Here is a 27,157-nt window from a genome sequence, read left to right on the forward strand (position 1 = left end):
TAAGCAATACCCTGTCTCCTACTTCGAAATTAAAAGGTTTACGCTTCAAATCTGCGTAGCTTTTCTGCCTATCTCGGGCAGCTTTCAAACGGTCACGAATTTGGACAATCTTGTCCGTCGTTTCAAAAATTATTTCAGGTCCTGTCATCTGGACATCTCCAACTTCTGCCCAACAAACGGGCGTCCTACACTTTCTACCATACAAGGCTTCGAAAGGAGCAGCCTTAATGCTCGTATGGTAGCTATTGTTATATGAGAACTCGACTAATGGTAGGTGCCTATCCCAACTACCACCTAAATCAATCACACATGCACGAAGCATGTCTTCCAAAGTTTGGATTGTACGCTCACTCTGTCCGTCCGTCTGAGGGTGGTAAGCCGTACTGAAGTTTAAGCGCGTGCCCAAGGATTGTTGGAAACTTTTCCAAAAGTGTGACGTGTATCTGGTATCTCTGTCAGAGATAATAGACACAGGCACGCCATGAAGGGATACAATCTTATCTACGAACAACTGGGCTAACACATCGGAGCTATAAGTCTCCTTAATGGGTAAGAAATGTGCTGACTTAGTCAGTCTATCAACTATTACCCATATCGTATCGTTTCCCTTCCTTGTCTTTGGCAACTTGGTGATGAAATCCATCGTCACCATTTCTCACTTCCACTCGGGAAGTTCAGGCTGTTGCAGCAAGCCTGACGGCTTTTGATGTTCAGCTTTTACTTGCGCACAAGTCAAACACTTTGCCACATAGGTGGCTAAAGACTTCTTCAAGCCTATCCACCAAAAGTTTGCCTTCAAATCCTGGTACATCTTGTCAGCTCCAGGATGAACGGAATATCTGGAACTGTGGGCTGAAGGATAACGTCCCGAAGACCTCCATAAACAGGAACCCATATCCTTCCATTTAATCTCAGAATTCCGTCTTTGCCATAGGATAACTGTTCTTCAGTTACTCCCAGATTTTCGTTAGGATAGTTAGCTTCTGACACAGCTTCCTTCTGTGCAGCTAACAATCGTTCATTCAGACGGTTTTTGATTTCAATGCTCTTGGCATTGATCCTTATTGGTTTCACTCTTTCTTTTCTGCTCAAGGCATCTGCGACTACGTTGGTTTTTCCTGGATGGTATCTTATTTCACAGTCATAATCGTTCAGAGTTTCCATCTAACGTCGCTGCCTCATATTCAAATCTTTCTGATTGAACAGGTGCTGGAGGCTCTTGTGATCAGAATAGATCACGAATTTAATGCCATACAAATAGTGCCTCCATAGCTTTAGTGCAAATACAACGGCACCCAACTCCAAGTCATGGGTGGTGTAATTCTTTTCATGCACTTTTAACTGACGTGAAGCATAGGCAATGACCTTGCCTTTCTGCATAAGCACACATCCCATCACGGTGTGTGATGCATCACAGTATACTACAAATTCTTCCATTCCGTCCGGCAATGTCAACACAGGAGCATTGCTTAGCTTCTGCTTAAGGATATCAAAAGCTTCTTGCTGCTTAGGGCCCCAATTAAACTTGCTATTCTTGCGAGTCATCAAAGTTAGGGGTGCTGCAATTCTTGAGAAATTTTCGATGAAGCGTCTGTAGTATCCTGCTAGACCTAGGAAACTGCGAATCTCCGTAGGCGTCTTCGGCTCCTGCCAATTCATGACGGCTTCAACCTTGGCGGGATCCACTTGGATACCACACTCACTGACTACATGTCCAAGGAATTGAACTTCTCGTAGCCAAAATTCACATTTAGAGAATTTGGCATAAAGCTTTTCTTGATGAAGCAGTTTAAGAATACATCGAAGGTGCTTCTCGTGGTCAGCTTGACTCTTTGAGTAGATGAGGATGTCATCGATGAAGACAATGACAAATTTATCCAAATACGGCTTGCAGACGCGATTCATGAGATCCATGAATGCGACAGGTGCATTAGTGAGCCCAAAAGGCATCACTAGGAACTCGAAATGACCATAACGAGTCCTAAATGCAGTCTTGTGCACATCTTCGTCCTTGACCTTCAATTGATGGTAGCCTGACCTTAGATCAATCTTGGAAAAATAGCTTGCTCCTTGCAACTGATCGAACAGATCGTCGATCCTGGGTAAAGGATACCTATTCTTGATAGTAACCTTATTAAGCTCACGGTAATCGATGCATAGACGCATCGAACCATCTTTCTTTTTGACGAACAAGATTGGTGCTCCCCATGGAGACGAACTAGGTCTAACAAAACCTTTGGCTAGCAGATCATCTAGCTGCGTCCTCAATTCTTTCATTTCTGTTGGTGCCAATCTATAAGGCGCTCTTGCAATAGGCGCTGCTCCTGGAATGATGTCGATACTGAATTCCACTTGCCTATCTGGTGGCAAAGCAGGCAGTTCTTCCGGGAAAACTTCAGGGTAGTCAGAGATGACTGGGATGTCTTCAATCTTGGGTTTTCCCTCACCAATGGTCACCTGTGCCATATAAATGACACATCCCTTCTTCAAACATCTGGATGCCTTTAGCATAGACACTTGGGCAGGCAATCCATGCCGAGTATCTCCCTGAATGGTTAGTGGTTCTCCAGACGGAGTCTTGATCACTACTTGTTTCTTGTTGCACACAATCTGAGCTTGGTTATGCGATAACCAATCCATACCCAACACTATGTCGAAACCAGCTAGCTTAAAGGGTAACAGGGATAAAGGAAATGAGTGGTTCCTAATGGATATGACACATCCATCTAACACAGTTGAGACTGTTTCCATAGTCCCATCTGCTAACTCTACCTCATAATTCACACTCAAGGCTTTAACAGGCAATTTTAACAACTCACAAAACTTACTATCCACAAAGGATTTTTCTGCTCCAGAATCAAATAATACTCTTGCGAATACATCATTAATGAGAAACGTACCGGTTATGACGTTGTCGTTCTGGATAGCCTCTTGAACATTCATCTGAAAGACCCTGGCATTGGTCTTTTTCCCTTCTACAGCCTGCTTCACCAGCTTTGGGCAGTTAGTCTTGATGTGCCCTTTTTCATTGCAACTATAACAAGTTGCATCATTTAGTTTCTTACATTCGAGGGTCCTATGCTCAGAGGACTTGCAAATCCCACACGCCTTCGGCTGGGATTTCTGTTCATACCTGCACCTCCCGAAATGGTGCTTCTTGCAAACCTTGCACTTGGGCCTATCGCCCGACTGCTGATCACCCTTCTTGGTCTTAGACCCCTTCTTGTGGTCACGGTTCCCCCGATGCTTCTTGCTTGACCGACGTGAATTATCATCTTCACGTTTCCTTTTCTTAGTGTCAGCATTCCTCAATGATCTCTGTCTCACTGCATCTAATGTGAGAGACAGGGATATATCTGCTACGGATCTAAATGTAGCGGGCCGAGAGGCCTTCACGCTAGCTTTGATTTCTGGGGCCAGACCCCCAATGAAGCGCGCGATCCTTTTGGGTTCCGGGGTCACAAGGTACGGAACCAATCTGGACAGGGTGTTGAAACTTGTAAGATATGCCTGGCAATCCAAGTTCTTCATGACCAGTGATAGGAAATCAGATTCTATCTTCTCGACTTCATGTTGAGGGCAGTAGTTTTCTTTGATGAGAGCAACAAATTGCTCCCATGACATGCTGTACAAAGCAACCTTTCCTGAGGCTTGAACCAATGACCTCCACCACGCTAGGGCTTCACCCTTAAATGATTGGGATACAAACTTTACCACATCCTTCTCAGCACAACCACTAATGTCCACAACAGTGTCCATTTCATCCAGCCAGGTCATGCAATCCACAGCGCCTTTTTCCCCATTAAAATCTCGGGGCTTGCAGGAAAAAAAAATTCTTATATGTGCAACCCTTGGCGCGAGGTGCATCATCGAACCCTGTTTTCTTGGGGCGGACACTATTCTCATTTGATGAGTGCCGATCATCATCTTTCTTAGGTTTAGACTGGGTCGAGGGTGGTTTGCTATGAGATTCAGAATGGGTTCTTGGTTTAGAGTGTGGTGCAGATCGGGTCCTACTTCGAGACTCGCTATAATCTTCATACTGCCGTTCTAAGGCCGTTTTAACAGCGTCGTCTACTAACGCTTTTAATTCCGCACCCGTTATATTAATTTGGGCGTTATCATTCTCATTCTCCTTTGGATGACTGTTATTTTCGTCCGATTCAGCCATTGAAATCTTGATCTGCTACAAAAGATAATAACAGAAGTCTTATTCGGGAGTTTATTATGGAATTACTCTTATTGGGTAATTCATCAACCATGGTAAACATAGACCATATCTGGTTAATTTGTCACTCACATTTATTTAGGATTTTAATATAACTTATCCTAATTACAAATAATTTTGTTAGTGGCACAAAAGCCTAGTCACAGGGACATTTTTATATTATAAGCCATGATTTCCGAGAATCAAGGCATGCAGGTGTGAACATAGTTCCTTACCTTTCTGACAGGGAGTCATAGACTACAGCTGTCCTTTGTCTTATATGACAATGAGTATAGCCCGCAGGCACTACATCACTAATGGATGTTTGATAAGTGATCATCTACTTGATGATGTAAACCCATGATTTATAAATCATTAATTTAGGTTTTGGAATCCTTAGAAGGATCCTTGTGTAAAATGACACGTGTGATTTTAACGAATCACGTCTGCCAGGAGTGTTAACATGTTTACAGAGGTTAACCGGAATCTGAATCCTTTGATTAGGTCTTACCATCTTGGCCGGGTCTTATAACGACACCAGGCTAGGTTTCACCACTAAGATTCTTTATTTAATAATTGGTAGGCAGATTAATTTAAAAGGAATGATTTTTGATTTATTTATTTCATATATAATGTATATAATGACAAAAATAAAATTTATAAACTTAACATTCTAATACATATTAAAAGATTACACACTGCCCTAAACGGGACTTTTAAAAGACGAAATACCTACGCAGAGGTTATGCAGAAAACAAGTCCTCGCAGGGACCAAATACTAGGATAGATGTCCGCGCAGGGATTTAAAGACAAGTCCTACGCAGGGACTAAACACGCAATAAATGTCCACGCAGGGACTAAAACAAATAAATGTCCACACAGGGATTTGATTAAAATAGGAAATACAATAGTACATCTAGAGACTAATGATCTCGCTTCTTCTTCCCTTTTAACAGGTTTGCTAGGCCTTTGATGAATCCACGATTGTTCTTACGCTCTTGCTCAAAGTCTCGCTCCACTCTGTTTAAACGGTGGAGGATTTCTTCCTGCTCCGGTGGGGAAAAACGCGGCTGCTGCGATAAGTGCTGAGCCGGAGGTCTAGCAGGTATTGGATACCCATGAGTTGAGTATCCCATTCCCCAAGGTGTTTCATATGGTACTTCAGGGTGAAGGGCGTGGTAGTTTGCCGCCGCTTCTATGTATGGGTCGCCACCCATATAGTTGTAGTGGGTGTGAGCTGGCTGCTCAAATGGGTTGTACGCTGTGGAACCCGCGTACGCAGGTATCGGGTTATCATAGCCGAACGGTGGCGGAGGTGGTGCAACTGGTGCAGAATTCACCTCTGCAGGGTGACTCGAAGGTCCACCCATTTGTGGGACTTCTGGTAATGGCGGAAAGTGACTTCCACTTGAGTGTCGAGGGGTGCTGAAATGAAAATCCCCTCCTCGTGTGGACATCCGCGCGCCTGATCTCCTACGCCTTGGCGGATCTGGAGGTGCTTGATGAACTGGTGGCGGTGGAGGCGGTGGAGGCGGTGGCGTGACTGCCACGAAACGCGAATCCTCGGAAGGATCCTGCTGCTGTTGTTGTTGCTGGTGAGGTGAAGAATGGTGAGAGGGTGTAAAGTACCACTCACACTGGTTGAACCTTGCTTGATAACTGTCTGGACCCTGATAGGGTGTTCCGTGGAAGGATGACCCATCAGAGATCTCGATTGGATGGTTGGGGGTACCTCTTGCAGGCTCGACGGGATCCGTGTCCTCGTCCATATCCATCGCATTGTCTTCGGAGAAATGGTCCTCTGGTCCTAGTGGGTTAAAACCTACTGGTTCTTGGATAAAGTTTGCCGGGTTGAATCGGCCCTGAAAGACAGGAGTAGGGTCGCCAAAAGAACGGTGCGAAGCAGAACGCTGGAGAGGTATAAATGAAGGTTGAGGGTTATCGGGCTCGTTCTCCGAATTCGGTCCAAAAGGGTGACGGTACGAAGGTGTCGAACTGTGCGAGGTAGACCGTCTAGCGGGCTCAAAGAGGTTCCTCCTACGCCTCTGAGGTTCTTCACTCCTTGTGCTGGAAGGAGCTCGCATGTGTGAAGGCCCGGCCTCGTGATCATTGTGGGTAGTGATTGGCCCTTTGCCTCTTCCTCCTCTTCTGATTGCTGGTGGCATATTTCCTGCTTAAACAATTTTAAATCAACAACAAACAATAAAGGACAACTAGAACAACAATTCGAATTTGTCCTATGTTCTTGTCTAGACTCGAGTATGTGCAATTGTGTCATTGAGATTAAACACATAAGGATAGTGTTTAATTCACTCAACGTTGGCTCTGATACCAACCTGTCACACCCCGATTTCCACACGTTTCACCGGTGGGCCCGGTGGGGGATTACCGTGACGTAGTTGGCAACAATATAGTCAAACAACACAATATTTAAATGCACAGCGGAAGCATAAAGATAGATATATTTCAACCAACAAATGTAATATCCAAGTATCACAAGTAGTCGAAATAATCCACAGGGGATCAAAAATAAAATAGGAAATAATGTTCAACAGATAATGGCATCCAAGCTTGCGAGACTCTAACGATGCTAAGGAGTGGCTAGCCTATTTCGTGTAGAACCTGCATTTAATCTTTTTGGGGAAAATACGTCAGTTTACACTGGTAAATACATTCAACCGACACTTTAACAAAAGAGTTTAATAAAATTGATTTGAATGCACGAGGCACAAACTTTTATAACTTGGGATAATTAATTAAATCTAATCTTGTAAGAGAATTACAAGTTCGTTATGCGTTCAGTTGCCCGGTTCGTGCCGGATTTAAGGTTAATTGACACACCACATAGTACAAAACCGCGGCGGGAAAACCAACGGTTATACCTTTATAAGTATGGACACATTGTCGGGTGTACGCCTACACCCGCGTGTCAAGGTCGTGGCCATTTCGTAAAATGATGCCAAGCATATCCGGGACATGGTCATTAAGCTCCCAAAGGCGTAAAACAAACAAAACCAGATTTTTAAACGGGTCACATTGATAATACCCAACTACTAATGAGTTAGGGTCAATTGCCCGACCAAGCGGTATTTTATATACCGTACCCCAAGCCCGTATAAGGGAAAATAAGTTAAAAGTATTTACCTGAGCAAGTAATAACCACAACAAGCAAATGCAAGTATCTTTTACTGGTCTCCTATTCTGGAACGAATGTTTATAATAACCTATTAGAATCCTAACGGGTCTTTAATTTAGCCTAAGCTTAGACCGGTTAGTTTCAAAGGATAAATACGGTTTAATCGCATGAAAGGCGAAAACCGGGAATGGAATGTGGTTTGGACCCAACAAGTTCGGAGACTTGTATATTATGGGTAAACTAAACACATTCTGGATTTTGAGATAAAAATGACAAGGTTGGACCCGTTTCGGCTAATTTATGTAAACTAGTTACATAAACCGGACCGAACGCGTAAATGGCGTAACGGGTAACCGTAAGAGTCCTACACAGGTTTCCTAAGTTAATATGCTCTGAAGAGGTTGTGGTATCATTAGGATACCTTCCATTATGCCCATAACGAGTTTAATCCCAATATACGCCCCGTAGGGGTATTTTGGTCATTTTAAAGATTATAAAAGAGATTTCCGGGTTCTACAGGAAATCTGAGTTTTCTGAACAGGTTATAAAGTTCAAAATACTTTATTTATTATTTAAAATCAGTAGCAACTGGATTCGGGTCAAAATACCATGTAGAACTCATTTTATGTTCGAAAAGGGTATATTTGGTATTCACCGAATCAAGGTTATAACCGTAGGTTATGAGCAAGTTAAAAATAATTAAAAATCTTTAAAAATCCCAAAATATTATTTTACATCAGGGTGTAAAAGGTTTGGTGTCGAACTTTGGGTTTAGATAGGCTTTATGCTAATTGCGCCGTTTAATCATTAAAGTTTTCTTAATTGCGCTATTTAGCATAACTCCTATTCTAGACCTCGGATTGACATGAAATTTTAGGGACATGTTTAGAAATCAGTAACTAAGGTTATTGTCCTTTCGCATATCCAAAATTCTCGTTTTAAAGTCAAAAGGGCATTATGGTCAACATTTAAGCATATAACGGAAATGTGCAAATGACTTGGACAAACAACGAACCAGCCACAGAGGGTTATACCGTCATGTAACCTGGTCCTAAGAGAGTCCTAAGGCATATCTAAATCATACCAAAACGGGTCAGAACTGAAGTCAAAGCAAAAGTCAAAGTTTTGCGACTTTCGATTCCAATCCGGGTCTAAACAGTAAATGGTCGGATCAAACAAGCTTAGACCAGTTATAATACTTATTATCAAGTTATATGAGTGATAAAACAGGTTACATGCCATCTACATTGTTAATTATGCGTTAAATCGAAAATTAGCATTCTGTTAACTTTTTCTAAGCAACTTTGACCCGACATTTGGACTAGTTAGAGTGGGAATCAGATGGTGCCCTTTTAAGGGTTTAATGCCGACATAATTACCAACATATAACTACCTTTGATTCGACTAATCACTGGACCATTTGTGATTAATCGTTAAGTCAATCGTTAATTACGACGGATTGACTTTTAAGCTATAACTAAGCAAAAACTTAACTAAGAAGGGTTAAGCACACTTACTGATGTCCTATGCACGACCAGAGATGAGTAGAGAGAACACTTGAGCTCCAGAAATGATCAGAAGTGTTGAAATGAGGTGTGGTTACAATGTGTGCATCTCATGGCCTTTTATAGTGAATTTAGATGCATTAGATCATGCCACACAACTCCACAAGTGTAACCAGATCATCAACAAGTGTCCCTGAGTTCTATGGGTCGCTTAGGGGGCGCCCATGCTCTTGCAATAATGTCTAGAGTCGGTTAAAACACCAAACAGTGCTTCTGTCCACGTTTTCTGCATCTGGGAGTCTGACACGGCCCGCGTAAGGTTCTTCTAACCTTTACGCGGCCCGTCTGAATCTTTCTGACAGACCCATATCTTTTACTGCTAGCGCGGCCCGCGTGAGACCTGCTGTAAGATTTTCAAATCTTTTTCAATTATTACAGTCGGCTCTTGGCGTTTCGAAGGGGTAACTTTGCATTTTGGGCCTTTCTTATTTACGTATAAGGGCCTCGGGACTTTTACCAACTTATTAATCCTCGGTTATTTTATTATTACCCGAAAAGTCATAACTTTCAATGTTTGACGCTTTTCACCCCTCTCATACGAATTCGATCATAACTTTCCCATTTTATAACGGAACTTGATGAAATTTATATCGTGCATTCTAGTGAGCATATTTTATCGTTACAAAGCCTCAGATTTGTTAAAGGGTCACTCAGAGGTACAACTTAAACATGTTGACACATTTAACCCCTGTAGCTTGTAATCTCTCACTTTCTTCCACGTTTCGTTCCGTATGATCCATGATTCATTCGTTCGAAGGTACGAGCATCATGTAGGGTTACTGTAAAGTATATTTATCCCTTGTTGACATCTTGAACCCCTTGAATTCACATACTTTCTATGTTTGTCAACTTTAGTCCCTCTGTAGTATTTATTACCACGTGCAAACTTATGACACGTGTCATTACTTTATAGGATGCAAAATTTCGAGGTGTTACAAGTTCTGTCCGGCATAGCTAAGTATTCATGAAATTGATCGAGAGGGTTACCTGTTGCTAGTTGGCGAATGGCGGACTTGCATTTTTGTATCGGTGTGAAACTTCCTTTGCCCCTCATGTCGTAACGTTCTTGAAACCATTCTTCAGTTGCTTCGATGTTTCCAACAATCTTTAAAAATAATTCTTTTGGTAAACGAAACCGATCTCTAAACCTTTCGGCATTGTAGACGGATTCTCCACAAAATAATCGTTCATTAACACTTCGTTGGCTTGTATACGATCACGATCCACCATTTTCTTCTTTAGGCGGCTCGAATTTGCTTCAAGTTCGTTATACACCGACTCGAAAAATTCAACCGTCTCATTGTCGGAAGACGATTGGCTATCACTATCACTGTCAATCGGAGACGACGAAGATGTAGGAAAATCCATTTATGAAATATGTAGAATGTGTGATATGTGTTTGTGTTTTGGTGTGGGTGAAATGGTATAAAAATGTGAAGTATATATAGATTGTTTAAGGTTTTTTTTTTTTTTTTTTATCAATGGTAGGGGTGCAAACGAGCCGAGCCCGAGCTTGATTAACTTATGAGAGCTCGGGCTCGGCTCGATTCGAGCTTTGTTTTCAAAGCTCGAGCTCGGCTCGTTTGTATTTTCTCAAGCTCGAGCTCGGCTCGGCTCGGCTCGTTTATTATCTATTAATTAGTATATTAAATAAAAATAATATAAATAATAGACTTTTTAGGCTCGCGAGCTCGATAAGTGAAGCTCAGGCTCGGGCTCGTTTACTAAATACTTATTTTTAGGTTCGAGGTCGGCTTGTAAACAAGTTTATAAAAGCTTGGCTCGACACGGCTCGTTTACACTAAGGCTCGATAAGGCTCGCCGAGCCTAACGAGCATCACATGCGAGGCTCGAGCTCGAGCTCGATAAACAAACGAGCTTTGTTTCGAGCTTTTTCTCGAGCCGATCTCGAGTGGCTCGCGAGCCGCTCGACTCGTTTGCACCCCTAATCAACGGTAATATTGAAACGGTCAAACATCAACGGTCCAATTTTTCAACTTTTTCACGCGTCAAAAATTTAATGTTTTATAACATTTGGTGGCGGCGGTGTGTTGTTTTGTTCCACGCGTGGTGGGGGCTTCACCATGGGACGCCCGACACCCTTACAGTAGTATTTTGTGTTAGAAAATGTGCTTTAAAATAATCACGACATTTGCATTAGTAGCAAGATTCATGGTGTCGACTAATGCATGTTCTTTTTTGGTCTTTCAAGACGGATTCACTTCACTACAACAAATGAATCAAATTTACACTTTACATGCAAATATCTACACTTTTAGAAACTGAAAAGTTGTGGTGTTGGAGTTTTTACTTTTACAAACTCATCAATTCAAGTATGTTAAAAGTCCCTTGACGCATTCTAAAGAAAGAAGCTGTTACATTTTATATTGGTTAAAATTTGATAGAATTTGGAAACCAACCCTTATTAAATTTGGAAATTGACCCCAAAGAAAAACCAAATTAGAATTTTCTTAATTTTTTTATATAAATATTTACACACTAATTTTCCATATAATCATATAATTACCAATATCCAAATGTTAAAATTATTCTTAAGCATTAGCCCATTGTTTAAAAATTTACATGTGAGTTTTTTTCTAAAATGGTGTTGGTGAAAAAAGTATTTACCAAAATGGTGTTGTAAGAAAAGTATTTACTAAAGTAGTGTTTTGTGAAGATTTAATTGTTTATCACTCATAATCTTATTGGATGACTCCAATTCATTCAAAAATTATAAACCTATCCTTCTTTCTTTTATCTTTTTTTTTTTTTCTTTTTTATAAAACCTACTTTGAAAACAAAAAAAAAAAAATACTTGCTTTAAAAATATGTATTTAGCATGTTATTCTAGAAATTTTAGTTATGCAATATTTTATGTCGGTCTTTAAAAAAAGTTATGCCCTATTAGATATGTATTTAACAAATATAGTATTTTAAAAAAAACTAAATATTTTGCTAACGAATTTTCAAAATATGGTAATTTACTCAAATCAATAACAACTTTTCAAGACGACAAGAACGAACCTTAATGTTTTGCAAAATGTAATTTATTATCTAGTTATTCATCCATGTAGAATGATATATGTATATTCATAAACATACACAACGATCAATATTTTATGGTTTAACTACTACAAAAGATATTTAAAATATATAGGGGAATGTTCAAATGAAAACTACTAGTTATTGTAAAAACTCAAAAACTAATGAAAAAAGCCAAAAAAACATACCAAATTTTTTTTTGCATACCAATTTTCTCAGATTTATGTATATAAAAAAATTCAATTTTTTTGTTGTTGTGCACATAGTAATACTACACATGTGTAATATGTGTGCTACAAACTTTATTATTTTTTTTTGAATTTTTTTTAAATATAAAAACCTGCGATTTTTATAAAAAAAATTGAATTTTTTTTTGGTGTGTTTTTTAGGCTTTTTTTAGTTAGTTTTTGAGTTTTCACAATAAAAATGGTTTTCATTTGAAACACTTTTTTTTAAAAAATATTTTATAACCGTAACCCAGAAGAAAACTAATGTATTTAGCGTTCAAACACAAGAAATAGTAACTGAATTTGAATGTAGTTCTTACCTCATTTGTTGATATTATAAAAATAAAAATAACATACTTTTTTAATTAATTTTTTTTGAACGACTTTTTTTATTAATTATAAAATCACGAGGGTATAACTGAAATGATTATAATCACACGTTTAAAAACAGTTCTCCAAAATAAGTATTTTTTTTCAAAGTAAGTTTTGTAATAAAAAAAGTTTAATTTATGATTCATGAAAAAATATAGTTATATGATAATTTATGATTAAATCAAATATTATTTAAGGGAATTGAAGTTATTTAATAAGATTAGGAGTGAGAAATACATAAATTCTTCAAAACACTATTTTGGTAAATATATTTCATACAACACCATTTTGATTAATACTTTTTCCACTCACACCATTTTGGAAAAAAAAAAAACTCAAATAAAGTAAAGAGTAAACTGCCATTTTGGTCCCTGTGGTTTTGGCCAGTTTTGCCACTTTAGTCGAAATCTCAAACTTATTAATCTGGGTCCCTGTGGTTTGCATTTTGTTGCCATTTTGGTCCAAAATTTAAAAACCCTATTTTTTGACTGTTGCAAACTCCTATTTTGTCTTTTAGTTCAGGGGCATTTTGGTCATTTTGCTTTTCATTTAACATTTTCTTAATTCAAAAATTAATATATATATATATATAGGGGGCGGTTCCCCTAAGAAGCCTATTTTGCCTAAGTTGCCTAAGAAGCAATCTACACCATGTTTTTAAACAACCAATGGACCAGATTAAATCCCTAATATTAAACTAGATAAGTAAACAATTAAAACGCGCGGGAGTATTTTCGCCATAAACATAAAATAGTACTGGACAAAAAGAAAAGCAGTTATTGACGATTCAAAACAGTTCTTCTTCACTCTCTCTCAAAACTTCCCAATGGGTAAGAAACGTCCCCTAAAATCGACAATAAGAGAGACGAAAATCGAACAAACAACAACAAAAACAACATCAACGATGGATTCAGAGAGTACGTTCCATTTTTTTTTTTTTGCATTTTGGTGTATTCGTTTCAATTTTGTACGGTTTTTCTAAGTTTCTTCGAAATCAAATCGATTACACAGGTTCTAAGAGATCTACAAGAAGCCAGAAGCATAAAGAAACAAAACCTGATGGCGATTTCGAAGGTTTGTTAAGGATCTGTAAACGAACAGATTTCTAGGGTTTTAATATGTCTAAACTGATTCATGTTCTGCATTTTATAAAACAGATCCATCGTTGTGTTTTAATGAAATAGTGCTGGTTTATTTTTTGTGCTGGTTTATTTTATGTGCTGGTTTAACCTATGTGCTAGTTTAGTGTTTTAGAAATATCTAGCACAAAGTTGTGGTTGGTTTTCTGGTTTTGAAATCGGTGCTGGTTTAACTTCCGTGCTAGTTTAGTGTTTTTTAAGAAACTAGCACAAAGTTCTAGTTGGTTTTTTGGGTTCCAAATATGTGCTGGTTTACTATCTGTGCTAGTTTATTGCTTTAGAAGAAACTAGCACAAAGGGTTTAGTGTTTTCTAGTAAACTAGCACAAATTCTAGTTGCTTTACCGTCTGTGCTACTTTAGTGTTTTAGAAGAAACTAGCACAAGTGGTTTTTTGGGTTCCAAATCTGTGCTGGTTTACCGACTGTGCTACTTTTAAATTCAGGAGATAAGTAATATAAGTTTCAGTTGCTTTTTTGTGTGTGAAAACAGAGCTGTACAATCCCAAACCACTACAAATTGTACAACCAGGAGAACCAATCCCTACTTTTGATAATGAACCTTTGCATCCCATTCCACTAAAAGTTGTAAGACCAACAAAAAAGGAATATTATATGAGTCCGAAATTTTGGAATGAAGTAGCAATCTGGGGGCCAAGCTATACCAATAATCCTACTTCTGGTGGTGAACCTTCAGATCCCATAAAAGAAGAGATTGATGAGAAACCTGAAATCTCAGTTGTACAACCCAAAAAAGAAGAAGATGATGAAAAACAAAAGATCCCCATCCTACAACCTAAACATGAAGAAGATGAGGAAAAACCTATAATCTCAGTCAAGAATTTTGGAAGGAAGTAGCAATCTAGCCAGCTCCTGCTATGATCATCATGTTTATGTTGTTTGTTTTAGTTTGCTAATGTTATCAATGCTGTTATGTATTATGATCATGTTTTTCTGAACCTTATGTAACAATGATGTTTTGAATTATAAAAATCATGGTTTATTATGTATTAAATGATCAAAATGGTACTGGTTATTGTTTTTTTAATATATAGTACACTTTATAACTTGTGCTGGTTACTATGTTTCTTCTGAAATTACTTGCAGGCTCATCAGACAGTGACTTCGAACAACCGGAAAAGAAACAAAAAACAGCACTAAAAGCTGTTGCCACAAACGTTGAACCTATACGATCAACACTTTTCAAGGATTTGATAAGAAAAAAAGAATTAGAATCAGGAACAGCCCAAAAAACCTTGTTGAATTCATGCAAGTGTTATCTGACGAACAGAAAGCAGAAGTAGATAACATGGGATTTGAAAGCATGAAGAACTTTGATATAACAAAAATACCAACTGATCTGGGATACTGGCTCACTAACAATTATGAACCTACAATCAACACACTGAATCTAGGTACACATAATGTAGTGATAACACCAAACCTAGTACAAGAAGTTCTTGGCATACCAATGGGTAAAGTGAAGGTTAAGGAGTTGAGTAAACCATCAATGAGTGATCCAGTTGTTGCAGAGTTTAGAAATCAATTTGAAATTGATGATGAACTGCCAAAAATGCATCATATTATTCATGTTGTGAAAGAACAGAAGGAGAGTGGAAGGCTATTTCAACTGAACTTTCTTGTAATGTTCAACTCAATAATGGCAGAGCTCACACACGGTGGCAACGTCAACATGAAATTCCTTACAACATTGCAACCTGATGTAGATATTAAGGATGTTGACTGGTGCAGCTACGTGATCGACTGCTTGAACAGAAAGACAACAAGCTGGTTCCAATCTAAAGCAGCACATTACATCGGACCGATAACATTTCTAGCGGTATGTTGTAGTTATCTAAAAATGATTTATATTTATTGTTTTTTATCAAACATAATAACAAAAACTAACTTGTAAATCAATCAGTTGGTTTATGCGCATGATACATACCAAAGAACAAATCCAACACAGAAGATGATACCAGCTGTAATGTATCATAAAAATGATACAATTAAAAAGCTTGGTCCGGTGGTGAAAAGCAATAAAAGAAAGAGAAGTGAAAAAGATGGGAAACCAGCACAAAAACTCACCTTGACAACACAAACACCTACTCAAAAGGTGGTGAAGAGTAAGAAGAAAACAAGTTTGAAAGCAGCAACAACTGGTGAAAAACGAAAGAATTTGAAGGTAAAACTGAAGATAAAGAAAAAAGCACCAGCTGAACAACCTCTATCCACATATCAACAAATCTCAAAGGAAACTGATGAAGCTAGAAATCATTACTTTAGTGACTTCCCAGAATCTCTAGACATTACACAAAGTTTGGACATTCCACAATCCCAGGAAAAACTCTCACAAATTCCACCTACAAATCCAACAAGTGGAGTGGTAATTTCTATTTTATTGTGTTTATCTGTAGTATTACTGAAAAAAGTGTTGGTTTAGATGGTTATTGAAAAAATGTGCTACTTTTATGACATTTAGTGTTTGGAATGTTAAATTGTGCTAGTTTATACCTAGTATATGTTAGTTTAATGTTAGAATTTGGAATGTGAAATTGTGCTGATTTATGTGCTAAAGTGTGCTGGTTTAAATGGATTATAAAACTGTGCTAGTTTGAAATGTGCTACTTTTATTGTAAACTTTTATCATGTGTATGTAAAAATAAAAATGGAAAATGTGCTACTTTTACAATTTGTGCTACTTTATAAAAAGAATGTGCTACTTTTACAATTTGTGCTACTTTATAAAAAGAATGTGCTGGTTATCTTTTCAGGAATGGATTTGTCTGATAAAATCCAAAACAAAAGAGCTGGACATGCATGTCAAAGAAACACACGAAATTATTGCAGAATGTTTAACAAAGTACAAAGGTGAGGAGGTTGTGGATGCTGTGGATGAGTGGAGAAAAATATTGGTAGTATATGGTGAAAAGTACAATTTCGAGAAGCAAGAATCAGAAGCAGGGAATGAAGAAAAGAAAAAAGGAGGAAGTGGAGAGAAGACAGAAGGAGGAAATGAAAAGGAAGAAGGGAATGAAGTTAAACTTACCCAATCACAAAAAAAAAATGGTGGTCTCACAATTTGATTCAACTCCTTTCAGAATCACCAGTTCAATGTGGCCAGAGATTATAAAAGAAATAGAAAAGGCAGAACAGGTAGCAAGCAGCAAAAAAGATGGTGCTGATCATGGAGTTGGTGGTGAAGAAGAAAAGGATGCAGGTGGAGAAAAGGTTAAAGATGGTAAACCTGATGGGGAAACAACAAAGAAAGGAGGTGAAGATGCTAATGAACCACCAAAGAAAGAAGGAAATGAGGCTGCTGGTCAACCAGCACAGCAAGGAGAGGTTTTTAAAACACCAGAAAATGAAACCAAAAAAGACAGTGAAAAACAAGAATTCATAGGTGAAGAAGAAAATGATGCAGGTGGAGAAAAGGTTAAAGATGGTAAACCTGATGGGGAAACAACAAAGAAAGGAGGTGAAGATGCTAATGAACCACCAAAGGGAGAAAGTGACACTGCTGGCCACCCAGCAAAGAAAGAAGGAAATGAGGCTGCTGGTCAACCAGCACAGCAAGGAGAGGTTTTTAAAACACCAGAAAAGGAACCCAAAACAGACAGTGAAAAACAAGAATTCATAGGTGAAGACCTAAACGCCGGAGACCAGAAGAAAAGCAAACGTACAACTCACCCTGCCGAACCTTTATGTTCACCATATATGCAGCGAGTTGTACAAATAAAAACAAAAACTGAAAAAATTGAAGTAAGGATAGCCTAATGGATGTTCTCGACAGTTGACGACCCCTGGTAAGTATAAAAACCAACAAAATCTTAATTGGATAAAAATAAGTATTTAAACTAATGTGTATTACAACAATGCAGGGTGTTTATATTTGAGACAGCATTTAACACAAACCTTTCAAGGGTATGTCTGGAGTCGCTTCACCCGAACTTATACATACATGTCCAAGTCCTAACAGCTTGGTCATTGGTACTAAACAGTGAAGAGGTCTACAGAAGCAAAGGTTCGCCGGCAAGAGTTTTCTGCCCATGCAACATGCTGGTATGTTTTCTAATATGTGCTGGTTTTAATAACAGATTAGAAAAAGCACATTTAACAAAATGTGCTGGATTATTACACATTGTGCTGGTTTTGAAATATTATTGTTTTATTAATAGCTGGTTAGTCTAATATATGAAATGCTATTATTGTGCTGGTTCATAACACATTGTGCTGGTGCTGGTTTATAACACATTGTGCTGGTTTCTGTGCAGGGAGAAAACAACTTCAAACCAAAACTGAACAAAAAGACCTGCACACAAAATTTCAGAGAAAACATTGTCGCGACATTGATGACTACCGAGTTTGGAACTATTAGGAAAGTGGACATGTTGTTCATTCCAATACTACAACACAAGCACTACTACATTGTATGTTTTGATTTCAAGGGAGAAGCCATCAAGATTATAGACAACATGAAAGGGAAAGCAAAAGCACAAAAAATGGCACGTGCTAAAAGAGTGGTAATATATTGATGCCCATTAATTCTGTGCTGTTTATTTTAATTATATTTGTGATGCTTAGGGATTTTGATTTTGAAAATTTACAAATTACAGAAAGAAATTGTATGTGATTACCTTGAAGTTGAATACCCAACAATGCACACAAAGATGTCACCCTTGGAACCAGAAATAATGAAAATGTCGTGGCAAACGGAAAAGAACTTTGTAGATTGTGGTGTCTTTGCAATGAGACACATGGAGACATACACAGGGAATCATGTGAGCAAGAAGGAATGGGATAGTGGGCTGTCGAAAGAGTCACCGGAACAAGACAAAGAGTTGGTTGAACTGAGATACAAGTATTTAAGCAAAATACTTTTATCCGACATCAACTTAGCGAAAGGTGAAATGATGGAACTGTTAGAGAAGTATGAGAAGATGGAGCCTGAAAAGAAAGAGGAATGCAAGAAAAATGCGGAAACGAAAATCAATGACAGATTGAACCAGAAATATTGATTGTGTTGGTTGAACAATATAACATTAGTTTGGTAGTTGTCTGTAATATTTTGTGCTGGTTTAACAATTAATATGGTGCTGGTTTAACAATTACATTGTACTGCTTTAACAGTTATATTAGGAAAGTTAATTTTATGCTGGTTTTACAATTAATATTGTGCTGGTTTCACTATTACAATATGTGATGGTTTCATAGAAGAAGTTTAAAATTGTGCTGGTTTTATAATTGTGCTGGTTTTAAAGAACAAATTTTAAAATTGTGCTGGTTTTAAAGAACAAAGTTTAAAATTGTGCTGGTTTTATAATTGTGCTGGTTTTAAAGAACAAAGTTTAAAATTGTGCTGGTTTCACTATGACAATATGTGATGGTTTCATAGAAGAAGTTTAAAATTGTGCTGGTTTTATAATTGTGCTGGTTTTAAAGAACAAAGTTTAAAATTGTGCTGGTTTTAAAGAACAAAGTTTAAAATTGTGCTGGTTGAATGTTGTAAAGAAATCCAAGAAATCCAAACTGAAATGAAAAAAATAACAAATCCAAATATCATGATTTCCAAGACACACGACTAACTACTCTTCTGGGAATCAGCAACAGTAGTCTTCATCTTACAAGTCCGACTATTATGTCCATGACCTCCACATATCAAACAACCTCTAGTTTTAGTTTTCTTTGATATTCTTGAAGATGATACCTCACGAAAAGACTTTAAGCGTTTGTTTGAACCACACCCCTTGTTTCTAATACCACTAGGTGGAAGAATGGTAGCAGAAGACGATGAACATGGCTGATCAGCATGAAGAATATTAGCTAATCTTGCATTCTTGTCAAGTGATTCTGCAGGAAGGTCAGCAGAATCAACCTTCAACTTCGACTCGATCACTTGGTCTCTATACAACGATAACAGGTCAATATTTGTAACAAGACGGTTAACAATATGTTCAGTTGCAGTCATTATCTCACGCATAATGCTGGAAGCACGTTCAACTTGATTACCAGCAGCATTTTGATCAAAACTCGAAACTTTTGTCTTTTTTGGAACAACATCTCTTGTCCAACGCCTCATAACATATTTTTTAGGGAACTCCTTTATACCACAAAGACGAAGAACACAAAAGGCATGCCTACATAGCAAACCATACTGCTCATATCGGTTGCAGCTGCATTTAATTACCATATCCTTAGGAGTAAAAAGAACCTACACAAATAACAAATGCTTATATTGTGCTAGTTTATAACAAAAGTGTGCTGGTTTATATATGTAAAATTCTAATTGTAAATATAAATCACTGTGCTACTTAAAATGTATTGTAAAAAGCAGAACATGTTTGTGCTACTAAAGGTATAAATAAATACCTCATGAAGGCCAGGAAGATTGACCTGTAGAATATAAAACTTAATTGAATCACCAACTTCTTCTTCACGCCTGCACATACAATTCTTGCAAGCAAGTCGAATTTCTTCTTGAACATCAAAAAATATCCCCCGAGTATAAATCTTTGCAGCTTCCAGTTCCAATTCATAACTGGTTTTCATGCGAGGTTGTGTGTATTTGGTATCATGATCACGTTTGCTGCGCTTAAACCTCTGAGATTCCATTGCAGTATCAAAATGGCTCAAAAACTCAACTAATGACAATTTTGTGTTGGTTAATTGACCAAAAAAATGATTTTCACTCTCAGACCTAGATGTTGTACGCATAAGACCGGACATATGTTCATGACGATAGTATGCAGGAATCCAATCTGATCTGAGGTTGTACATATCAGACAGCCAGCTGTTACTAGTAAGGTTGTACTTAATCATTAAATCACACCATTGTGTCTCAAACTGTGCTGGTTCAAGAGCATCAGTCCATACAACATCACATATATCTTCTTTAAAAACCTCATCTTGTGATAGCTCAGTACCAACCTATAACAAAAAAAAATAATTAGTATATTAAAACAGCAAACAAATACTAAAATGTGCTGGTTTATATGTTAAAGTGTGCTAGTTGATGTATAAACTTAAACTATGATGCTTAAACTGTGATGGTTTAAAGAAAGTGTGCTGGTTTAAAAGTGTGCTGAGTTATATGCCAAAGTGTGCTGGTTTAAAAGTGTGCTGGTTTATATGCTAACGTGTGCTGGTTTAAATGGATTGTTTAAAGTGTGCTGGTTTATATGCTAAAAGTGTGCTGGTTTAAGAAAGTTATCTTTTCAGAAACTTTGATCATTATATGCCACATACACAAACGATGTCTGGTATCTGGGAAAACATCTCGGATGGCAATTTTCATTGCAGCGTCCTGATCAGTCACAACCACCTTAGGTGCAACACCAAAAGCCTTCAAAAAACTTTGAAGAAGCCATTTATATGATTCAGCAGTTTCAGATGCTAACAAAGAACCAGCAAACGTGACATTGTGATGATGATTATCGATTCCAGTGAACGGAACAAATACCAAGTCATACCTAAAAATTGAATTGATTATATTACAACTGCTTGCTGAATTGTGCTAGTTTAATAAAAATATGAATAAATGATCTACAAAAAGTGAATAAAATACCTGTTCGTATGGAACGTAGCATCAAAAGACATAACATCCCCAAAGACCTCATAATTCAGTTTCATTTCTTCATCAGCCCAAAATAATCCAGCAAGAGCACCTTTTTCATCACAATAAAATTCACAAGAAAAATTCGGCAAATACAGCTTCTTCTTCATAAGACGTTGGACAGCCATATCCACATCAAACTCTCCAATGAACAAATTAATATTTCTTTTAAAATTTTTACAATCAATAGACGTCACTCCAACCTTATCAAATCCACCACGAATCTTTCTCATAAGGTTGAATGCCCTAACTGGACCAATATTCATCTCAGAAAAATCAGAAAGCAGTTGCTCTTCAGTGAATGTCAACTTTCTAGCCGAAGCTAAAAGATGATAATCCTCTTCATCAACAAAAGAATGATTATGCTCCTCAAATACATGAGAAATTCTATAAGTATTTTTTGGAGTTAAAGACATACGGATGTGTGCCTTACATCCGGTACGTTTAGAAGGTCTCCTCCTTCGGTCATTTAACTTTTTATCAGCACCAACACTATCATTTACCGTGTCAACAGCACAGGATGTCGCTGAACCCTCTTTCGCACAAACAAAGTACTTTCTAATCACAACACCATTTTTTGAAGATTGAGTATGCTTCCGAGCCTCAAACCCAGATAACTTAGCATACTTCTTATAGAAATTAAAGGCAGAATCAATTGACTGGAAATGCATACCAACTACAGGTTTGGAAGAATCTGGAACAATAGGAGTATAATACTGATTACCAGTAGTTGGACAGATACGAACTCCTGAACAAATCAAAAAACCAGAACAAATAAAAGATATCAGCACAAACTTTACAATAAACCAGCACAAAAAACAAGCACAACTTTACCAGACAAACTAGCACAAAATAAAGATATCAGCACAACTTTACAAACCTACACTTTAAAATATGATGTAATATAAAAAAACCAGCACAACTTCAAAAAACCAGCACAACTTCAGAACTACACTTTTAAATAAAAACCAGCACAACTTAGATCAAAACTAAAAACCTAAAAAGTAGATGAAATTAAAACTAGAAGGTATTTTACCATCGACAGTAGTAGACATCATTAAAATAGAGGAGGATAAATCAGCAAATCAATGAATGAACAGAGGAGCTAGGGTTCCAGCAAATCGATGAAAACGATGAACGATTCAGCAGGATTGATCTCAATCTCGCAGGTACTGGCAAATCGATGAAAACGATCAACGATTCAGCAGGATTGAGATTGAGATTTGCGATTGATTTAGATGAAAACGATCTCGATGAAATTGGTAAGCTCAATGAATGAATGAATGAAAAATATGAAAGAAGGAATGAAAATCGTGTGATTAAAACTAAGTACAGATCTGTTTGAAATTTGCATTTTCCAATATTACCCTTTCATCTAAATTAATGAGATTGCCACATGTAAGCTCAAGATTGCTTCTTAGGAAACTTAGGGAAGATTAAATTCTTAGTTGAACCTCTACCTATATATATATATTAATATACACACATCACAGATCTGAGTTCATCTTCATCATCGACCAGCTCTCTCTCTCTTCTCTGAGAACCGGCGACATTATTCCGGTCACACACACCACGACCACTCATCTCCTCCCTCAACCACCCTTTTATCTCTCCACAAACACACCTGAAACAGAGAGAGAGAATCGGAGAAAGGAGGATGGCCGACACCCAGTTTACAGCAACAGTGGCAGCGACGCTTCCGCTCACGGCGGCGGTAGTGGTAGATGGGGGCGGTGGTGGTAGATGGGGGTGGTGGTGGTAGATGAGGCAGTTAACGGTGAAAAATTTGGAAAAAAGGGAAAATCTGTTAGGGTTTTGAGATGGCGGCGCAGGTTAGTCAAGCTCAGGCAGTTAACGGTGGTGGTGGTGCTCAGCAGGTTGTGACGGTGGTCAGGTGGCGGCAGGTGAACTTTTCATTTTTTTTCTTTTGTTTTGAAATCGGTATTGATAGTTGATCTGATTTCGATTTGATTTAGTGGGCATTTTGTAATTTGGATACGGTTATTGGGTTTTGATCAAGATTTGATTTTGTTTGTGGGTTTGTTTTTTAAGTTTGTGGGTGGTGTTGGAATCTGGGTTTTAATGATGTTCTTGATCTGGGTTTTATTGCAAATATGATGTTTTGATGATGTTCTTGATCTGGGTTTTGATGATGTTCTGATGATGGTTTTGATGATGTCTGGGTTTTGATGATGTTTTGATGATGTTCTTGTCTGGGTTTTGATGATGTTCTTGATCTGGGTTTTGATGATGATGTTTGGAGTGGCGGTGGTGGTGGTGCTATAGAGAGAGAGAAGAGAGAGAGGGGGAGGAGGTGGCGGTGGTGGTGGTGCTGCTATAGAGAGAGAGAGAGAGAGAGAGAGAAGAGAAAGATGATTATTTTGATTTGGGTTTTATTGAAAAAAAATAAAATTTAAAAAATGACCAAAATGCCCCTGCACTAAAGGACAAAATAGTCAGCTTTTAACAGTCAAAAAGGGGGATTTTTGGATTTTGGACTAAAATGGCAACAAAAACCAAACCACAGGGACCCAGATGTAATAAGTTTGAGATTTGGACTAAAGTGGCAAAACTGGCCAAACCACAGGGACCAAAATGGCAGTTTACTCTAAAGTAAAAAATACCTAGCGACAACTACAAAGAAAAATATCATTGTTTGTATGAATAGACGAATAGTTAATGTGGATTAGAACATTAAATGCTTATAAGTTATGATTAAGTCAAAAAATGAATTAGATATATTAGATTTTAGAATTTAGTTATGCATTTGTAATGATGTTTGACATACTTTTGTTGATTATATAATATTTATAGTTTAACTATCTCCCTTTTATATGACCCGTCCTTGGTGTGATCTGACCTGAACCGAACCAAAAATAGTTATCATAGAGTGATAGATAAACGTATAATTTCCGCCCCCATTAAAAAATTATAGTCCAACACTGACTTAAACCCTCAATGAGATACAAAGAGACACTTTTCTACAAACCTTTATACTGCTAGACTACATGTCCATTAATTTTTAGTTAAAATGATGGTAAAGATTTTTTTATTGATTTCTAGTTAACAACATAATAGATTTTTATTTAAGGCGATAAATAAGATAGTATCACATAAGCAAAAGAATCTATACTAAGCACATTGATAAACGTCATCTATATATTCTATAATGGGTCCTACGAATCCTACCTCACCCTTATGCTCAAACGGTTGTTCAACGAAAATCTCAAAGCAACCCTCTAAAAGTATGAACTATGACGTAAGCTCTAACTTTCAAATGACCGTTTGATGAATCTTGAAACAACCATGTGAAAGTTGGGGACTATGGTGCAAGCTCTAACCTTCAAACTGTTGTTCAGTGCAAACTCAAACGGCCGTTTAAAAACAATGTAAGACTAGATTGTCAGTGACATGTGTATAGCACCCCTCTTTAACACGTATAGAATGTGATATTAACCATAGTTTGGGGTTGATATTACAAATATTTGTATGTTAAACAAACCGGCATACCATGTTTTTAAATTTAAATCAAAAAGTATGTTAGTCTTATAAATTTTGTTTATAGAAATAAGAAATAGAAGAGGCAAGTACTATGCTAATCCTAATTCCTAACACCAGCCTCTCTTTCGTTTCTGTCCCTCCATCTTTCTTCATGGATTCTTCCCACTCACACCATCCCTTTTTTATTCTCCTCCCAACCCACCCATCTCTCTCTCTCTATACATATATATACACACATATATACATATATTAACACATATATATAGATGATAAACACACACAACCTTCTTCGTGAAAACAACTAGAAGTTGTAATCCAACACAAACAAACATACCCATTCAATCACCATGACCATCTCTTCCAACAAAACATCCATCTACCTACTCTTTCTTCTTCTTGCACTACTTCCTACCATGGTAACACCACAATGCAACATGGAAGACAATAGCTATAACAACACCAACATACACGAGTCCCTAAAATACAAAATAGTCGCAATCCTAACCATCCTTTTAGCCGGAGGAATCGGCGTAAGCATCCCTCAACTAGGCAATAAAGTAGAAGCTCTAAACCCGGACAACGACATCTTTTTCATGATCAAAGCATTCGCGGCGGGTGTGATCCTAGGAACTGGTTTTATCCACATATTACCGGATGCTTTCGACCATCTGGCGTCCCCTTGTCTTCCTAACAGCCCGTGGGGTAAGTTCCCGTTCGCAGGATTTATCGCCATGAGCTGCGCCATCGGGGCCCTTATGTTGGACACCTTTGCCACCAGCTTTTATACAAAGATGCACTTCAACAAGCAAAAGACCAAACAAGTTATGGATGTGGAGACTCATAGTCATAGTCATAGTGATGATCATGTTGTTGATGATCATGCTGGTCATGTTCATGTCCATGCACATGCCACCGATGGCCATGCTCATGGCTCCGTTTTATCATCTCATGAATATCAACTCATGAGGCATCGTATCATATCACAAGTAATTTTTATCACAACTTATTGTTTTTTCTAACTTTGTAGTTTATTTTGTTAGTTTACATTTTTAGTAGCAACATGTTGACACTTGACACTGACACTTTTTTTTATTTAATTAGGTTTTGGAGCTTGGAATAATCGTTCACTCGGTTATAATCGGACTCTCGTTGGGCGCTTCGCAACATATATCCACCATAAAGTCTTTACTTGCAGCCTTGTCATTTCATCAGTTTTTTGAAGGCATGGGACTTGGTGGATGCATCTCTCAGGTAACGAAAGAATTCAAAAGAACTGAAAAACTGTATTGGTGAATAATATTTTATGTGTATTAAATAACTGTAAACAATGAAAAGGATAATGAATTTAATGATAAAGCTAACCAACTGTCTGCCATATACACAGGCAAAATATAAATCTTTGGCAACGGCAATAATGGCGATATTTTTCTCGCTGACGACGCCAGTAGGAATTGCGATAGGCATCGGAATATCGAAAATTTACAGGGAAGAGAGCACAACATCTCTAATAGTGGAAGGAGTCTTGAATTCTTGTTCAGCTGGGATACTGATTTACATGGCACTTGTGGACCTGCTGGCTGCAGACTTCATGAACCCAAGGATGCAGAGTAATTTGAGGCTTCAGTTAGGGGCAAATGTGTCACTTCTTTTAGGGGCTGGGTGTATGTCTTTTTTGGCTATATGGGCTTAATTAATTAATTAATTAATTAAGATTAGATTGACTAAATTCCCATTTTTAATTTTGATATATTATGGAATTGTTCAAAGCAACATGTAAAAAAGGCAAGCAAGTGAGTAGGTTCATTCAAGTAGCATCCAGCATTTGAAGTGGAGGACATTGGAATCAAATTATGTAAACAAAGCATTTACTCTTTTGACCAAATATCATTTTAATTAATCAGTGGAAAGAATAGATAGCTGTTTATTATTTCATACTTAACAAATATCATAAATATTTTTGTAAAGAAATTTCTCTGAGTTCTTAGGATAAATTCACCTCCCACTAAAAATCTATTTTGGAAAAAGCAAAAAAATGTCAAAGGAAATTAAAAAAAACCTATTAAACAGGAACCAACCATGGGCGGCTTAGGAATTATGCTAGGGATGCGGAAGAATGGTTGAGTCAAAGCGCGTGGTCGGGTTTTTGCCTAAAAAATACACTAAATTATTTTTTCCAAGGGTGCGCCCGCCCACCCTGGAACCAACAATCAACTACTAATTTTTTAAGTGGGGCATACCGCAAGTTTTCGATGTGTTTTTCGTTTCCCGTTGGTTGTTTGCCTTTGCTAGTGTCTAGCTAGTGGGGTTGTTTCTAATAAAAGTTGTCGTTAGAAAAACGAAAAGAAAGAAAAGAAAAGAA

General features: G+C 37.6%; 3 protein-coding genes and 1 long non-coding RNA gene across 4 annotated transcripts; 2 read left to right on the forward strand and 2 right to left on the reverse strand.

Moving 5' to 3' along the window:
• Positions 1-13,453: 13,453 nt before the first annotated feature.
• Positions 13,454-14,543, forward strand: LOC110932211. Its single transcript, XM_022175563.1, has 3 exons — positions 13,454-13,466; positions 13,561-13,623; positions 14,179-14,543. The coding sequence occupies exons 1-3, from the start codon at positions 13,454-13,456 to the stop codon at positions 14,541-14,543; spliced, it is 441 nt and encodes a 146-aa protein (XP_022031255.1).
• A 4,672-nt stretch (positions 14,544-19,215) lies between these two features.
• On the reverse strand, positions 19,216-21,713 carry LOC110932212 (protein FAR1-RELATED SEQUENCE 5-like). The gene is made up of 4 exons (XM_022175564.1): positions 21,250-21,713; positions 20,896-21,154; positions 20,055-20,612; positions 19,216-19,896 (listed from the first exon to the last, which is right to left on the reverse strand). The coding sequence occupies exons 1-4, from the start codon at positions 21,711-21,713 to the stop codon at positions 19,267-19,269; spliced, it is 1,911 nt and encodes a 636-aa protein (XP_022031256.1). The 3' UTR covers positions 19,216-19,266.
• A 190-nt stretch (positions 21,714-21,903) lies between these two features.
• LOC110928081 lies at positions 21,904-22,463 on the reverse strand. Its single transcript, XR_002586122.2, has 2 exons — positions 22,334-22,463; positions 21,904-22,045 (listed from the first exon to the last, which is right to left on the reverse strand). It is a non-coding gene; the product is annotated as an uncharacterized LOC110928081 (long non-coding RNA).
• Positions 22,464-25,041: 2,578 nt separating this feature from the next.
• On the forward strand, positions 25,042-26,695 carry LOC110929974 (zinc transporter 1). The gene is made up of 3 exons (XM_022173172.2): positions 25,042-25,784; positions 25,900-26,049; positions 26,183-26,695. Exons 1-3 carry the CDS (start codon positions 25,146-25,148, stop codon positions 26,486-26,488), a joined length of 1,095 nt encoding a protein of 364 aa, XP_022028864.1. The 5' UTR covers positions 25,042-25,145; the 3' UTR covers positions 26,489-26,695.
• Positions 26,696-27,157: the final 462 nt, after the last annotated feature.

The sequence above is a fragment of the Helianthus annuus genome, chromosome 3, assembly GCF_002127325.2.
Source record: "Helianthus annuus cultivar XRQ/B chromosome 3, HanXRQr2.0-SUNRISE, whole genome shotgun sequence".
NCBI classification, from domain to species: domain Eukaryota; kingdom Viridiplantae; phylum Streptophyta; class Magnoliopsida; order Asterales; family Asteraceae; genus Helianthus; species Helianthus annuus.

Coding starts and splice junctions, on each gene's coding strand:
- LOC110932211 (XM_022175563.1), top strand. Junction 13,624..14,178: donor ACCTGATGGCGATTTCGAAG/GTTTGTTAAGGA, acceptor GTGTGAAAACAG/AGCTGTACAATCCCAAACCA.
- LOC110932212 (XM_022175564.1), bottom strand. CDS start 21,713: ATGTCTTTAACTCCAAAAAATACTTATAGAATTTCTCATGTATTTGAG. Junction 21,155..21,249: donor GCTACGTTCCATACGAACAG/GTATTTTATTCA, acceptor TTCAATTTTTAG/GTATGACTTGGTATTTGTTC. Junction 19,897..20,054: donor ATCTTCCTGGCCTTCATGAG/GTATTTATTTAT, acceptor TTATTTGTGTAG/GTTCTTTTTACTCCTAAGGA.
- LOC110929974 (XM_022173172.2), top strand. CDS start 25,146: ATGACCATCTCTTCCAACAAAACATCCATCTACCTACTCTTTCTTCTT. Junction 25,785..25,899: donor GGCATCGTATCATATCACAA/GTAATTTTTATC, acceptor TTATTTAATTAG/GTTTTGGAGCTTGGAATAAT. Junction 26,050..26,182: donor TTGGTGGATGCATCTCTCAG/GTAACGAAAGAA, acceptor CCATATACACAG/GCAAAATATAAATCTTTGGC.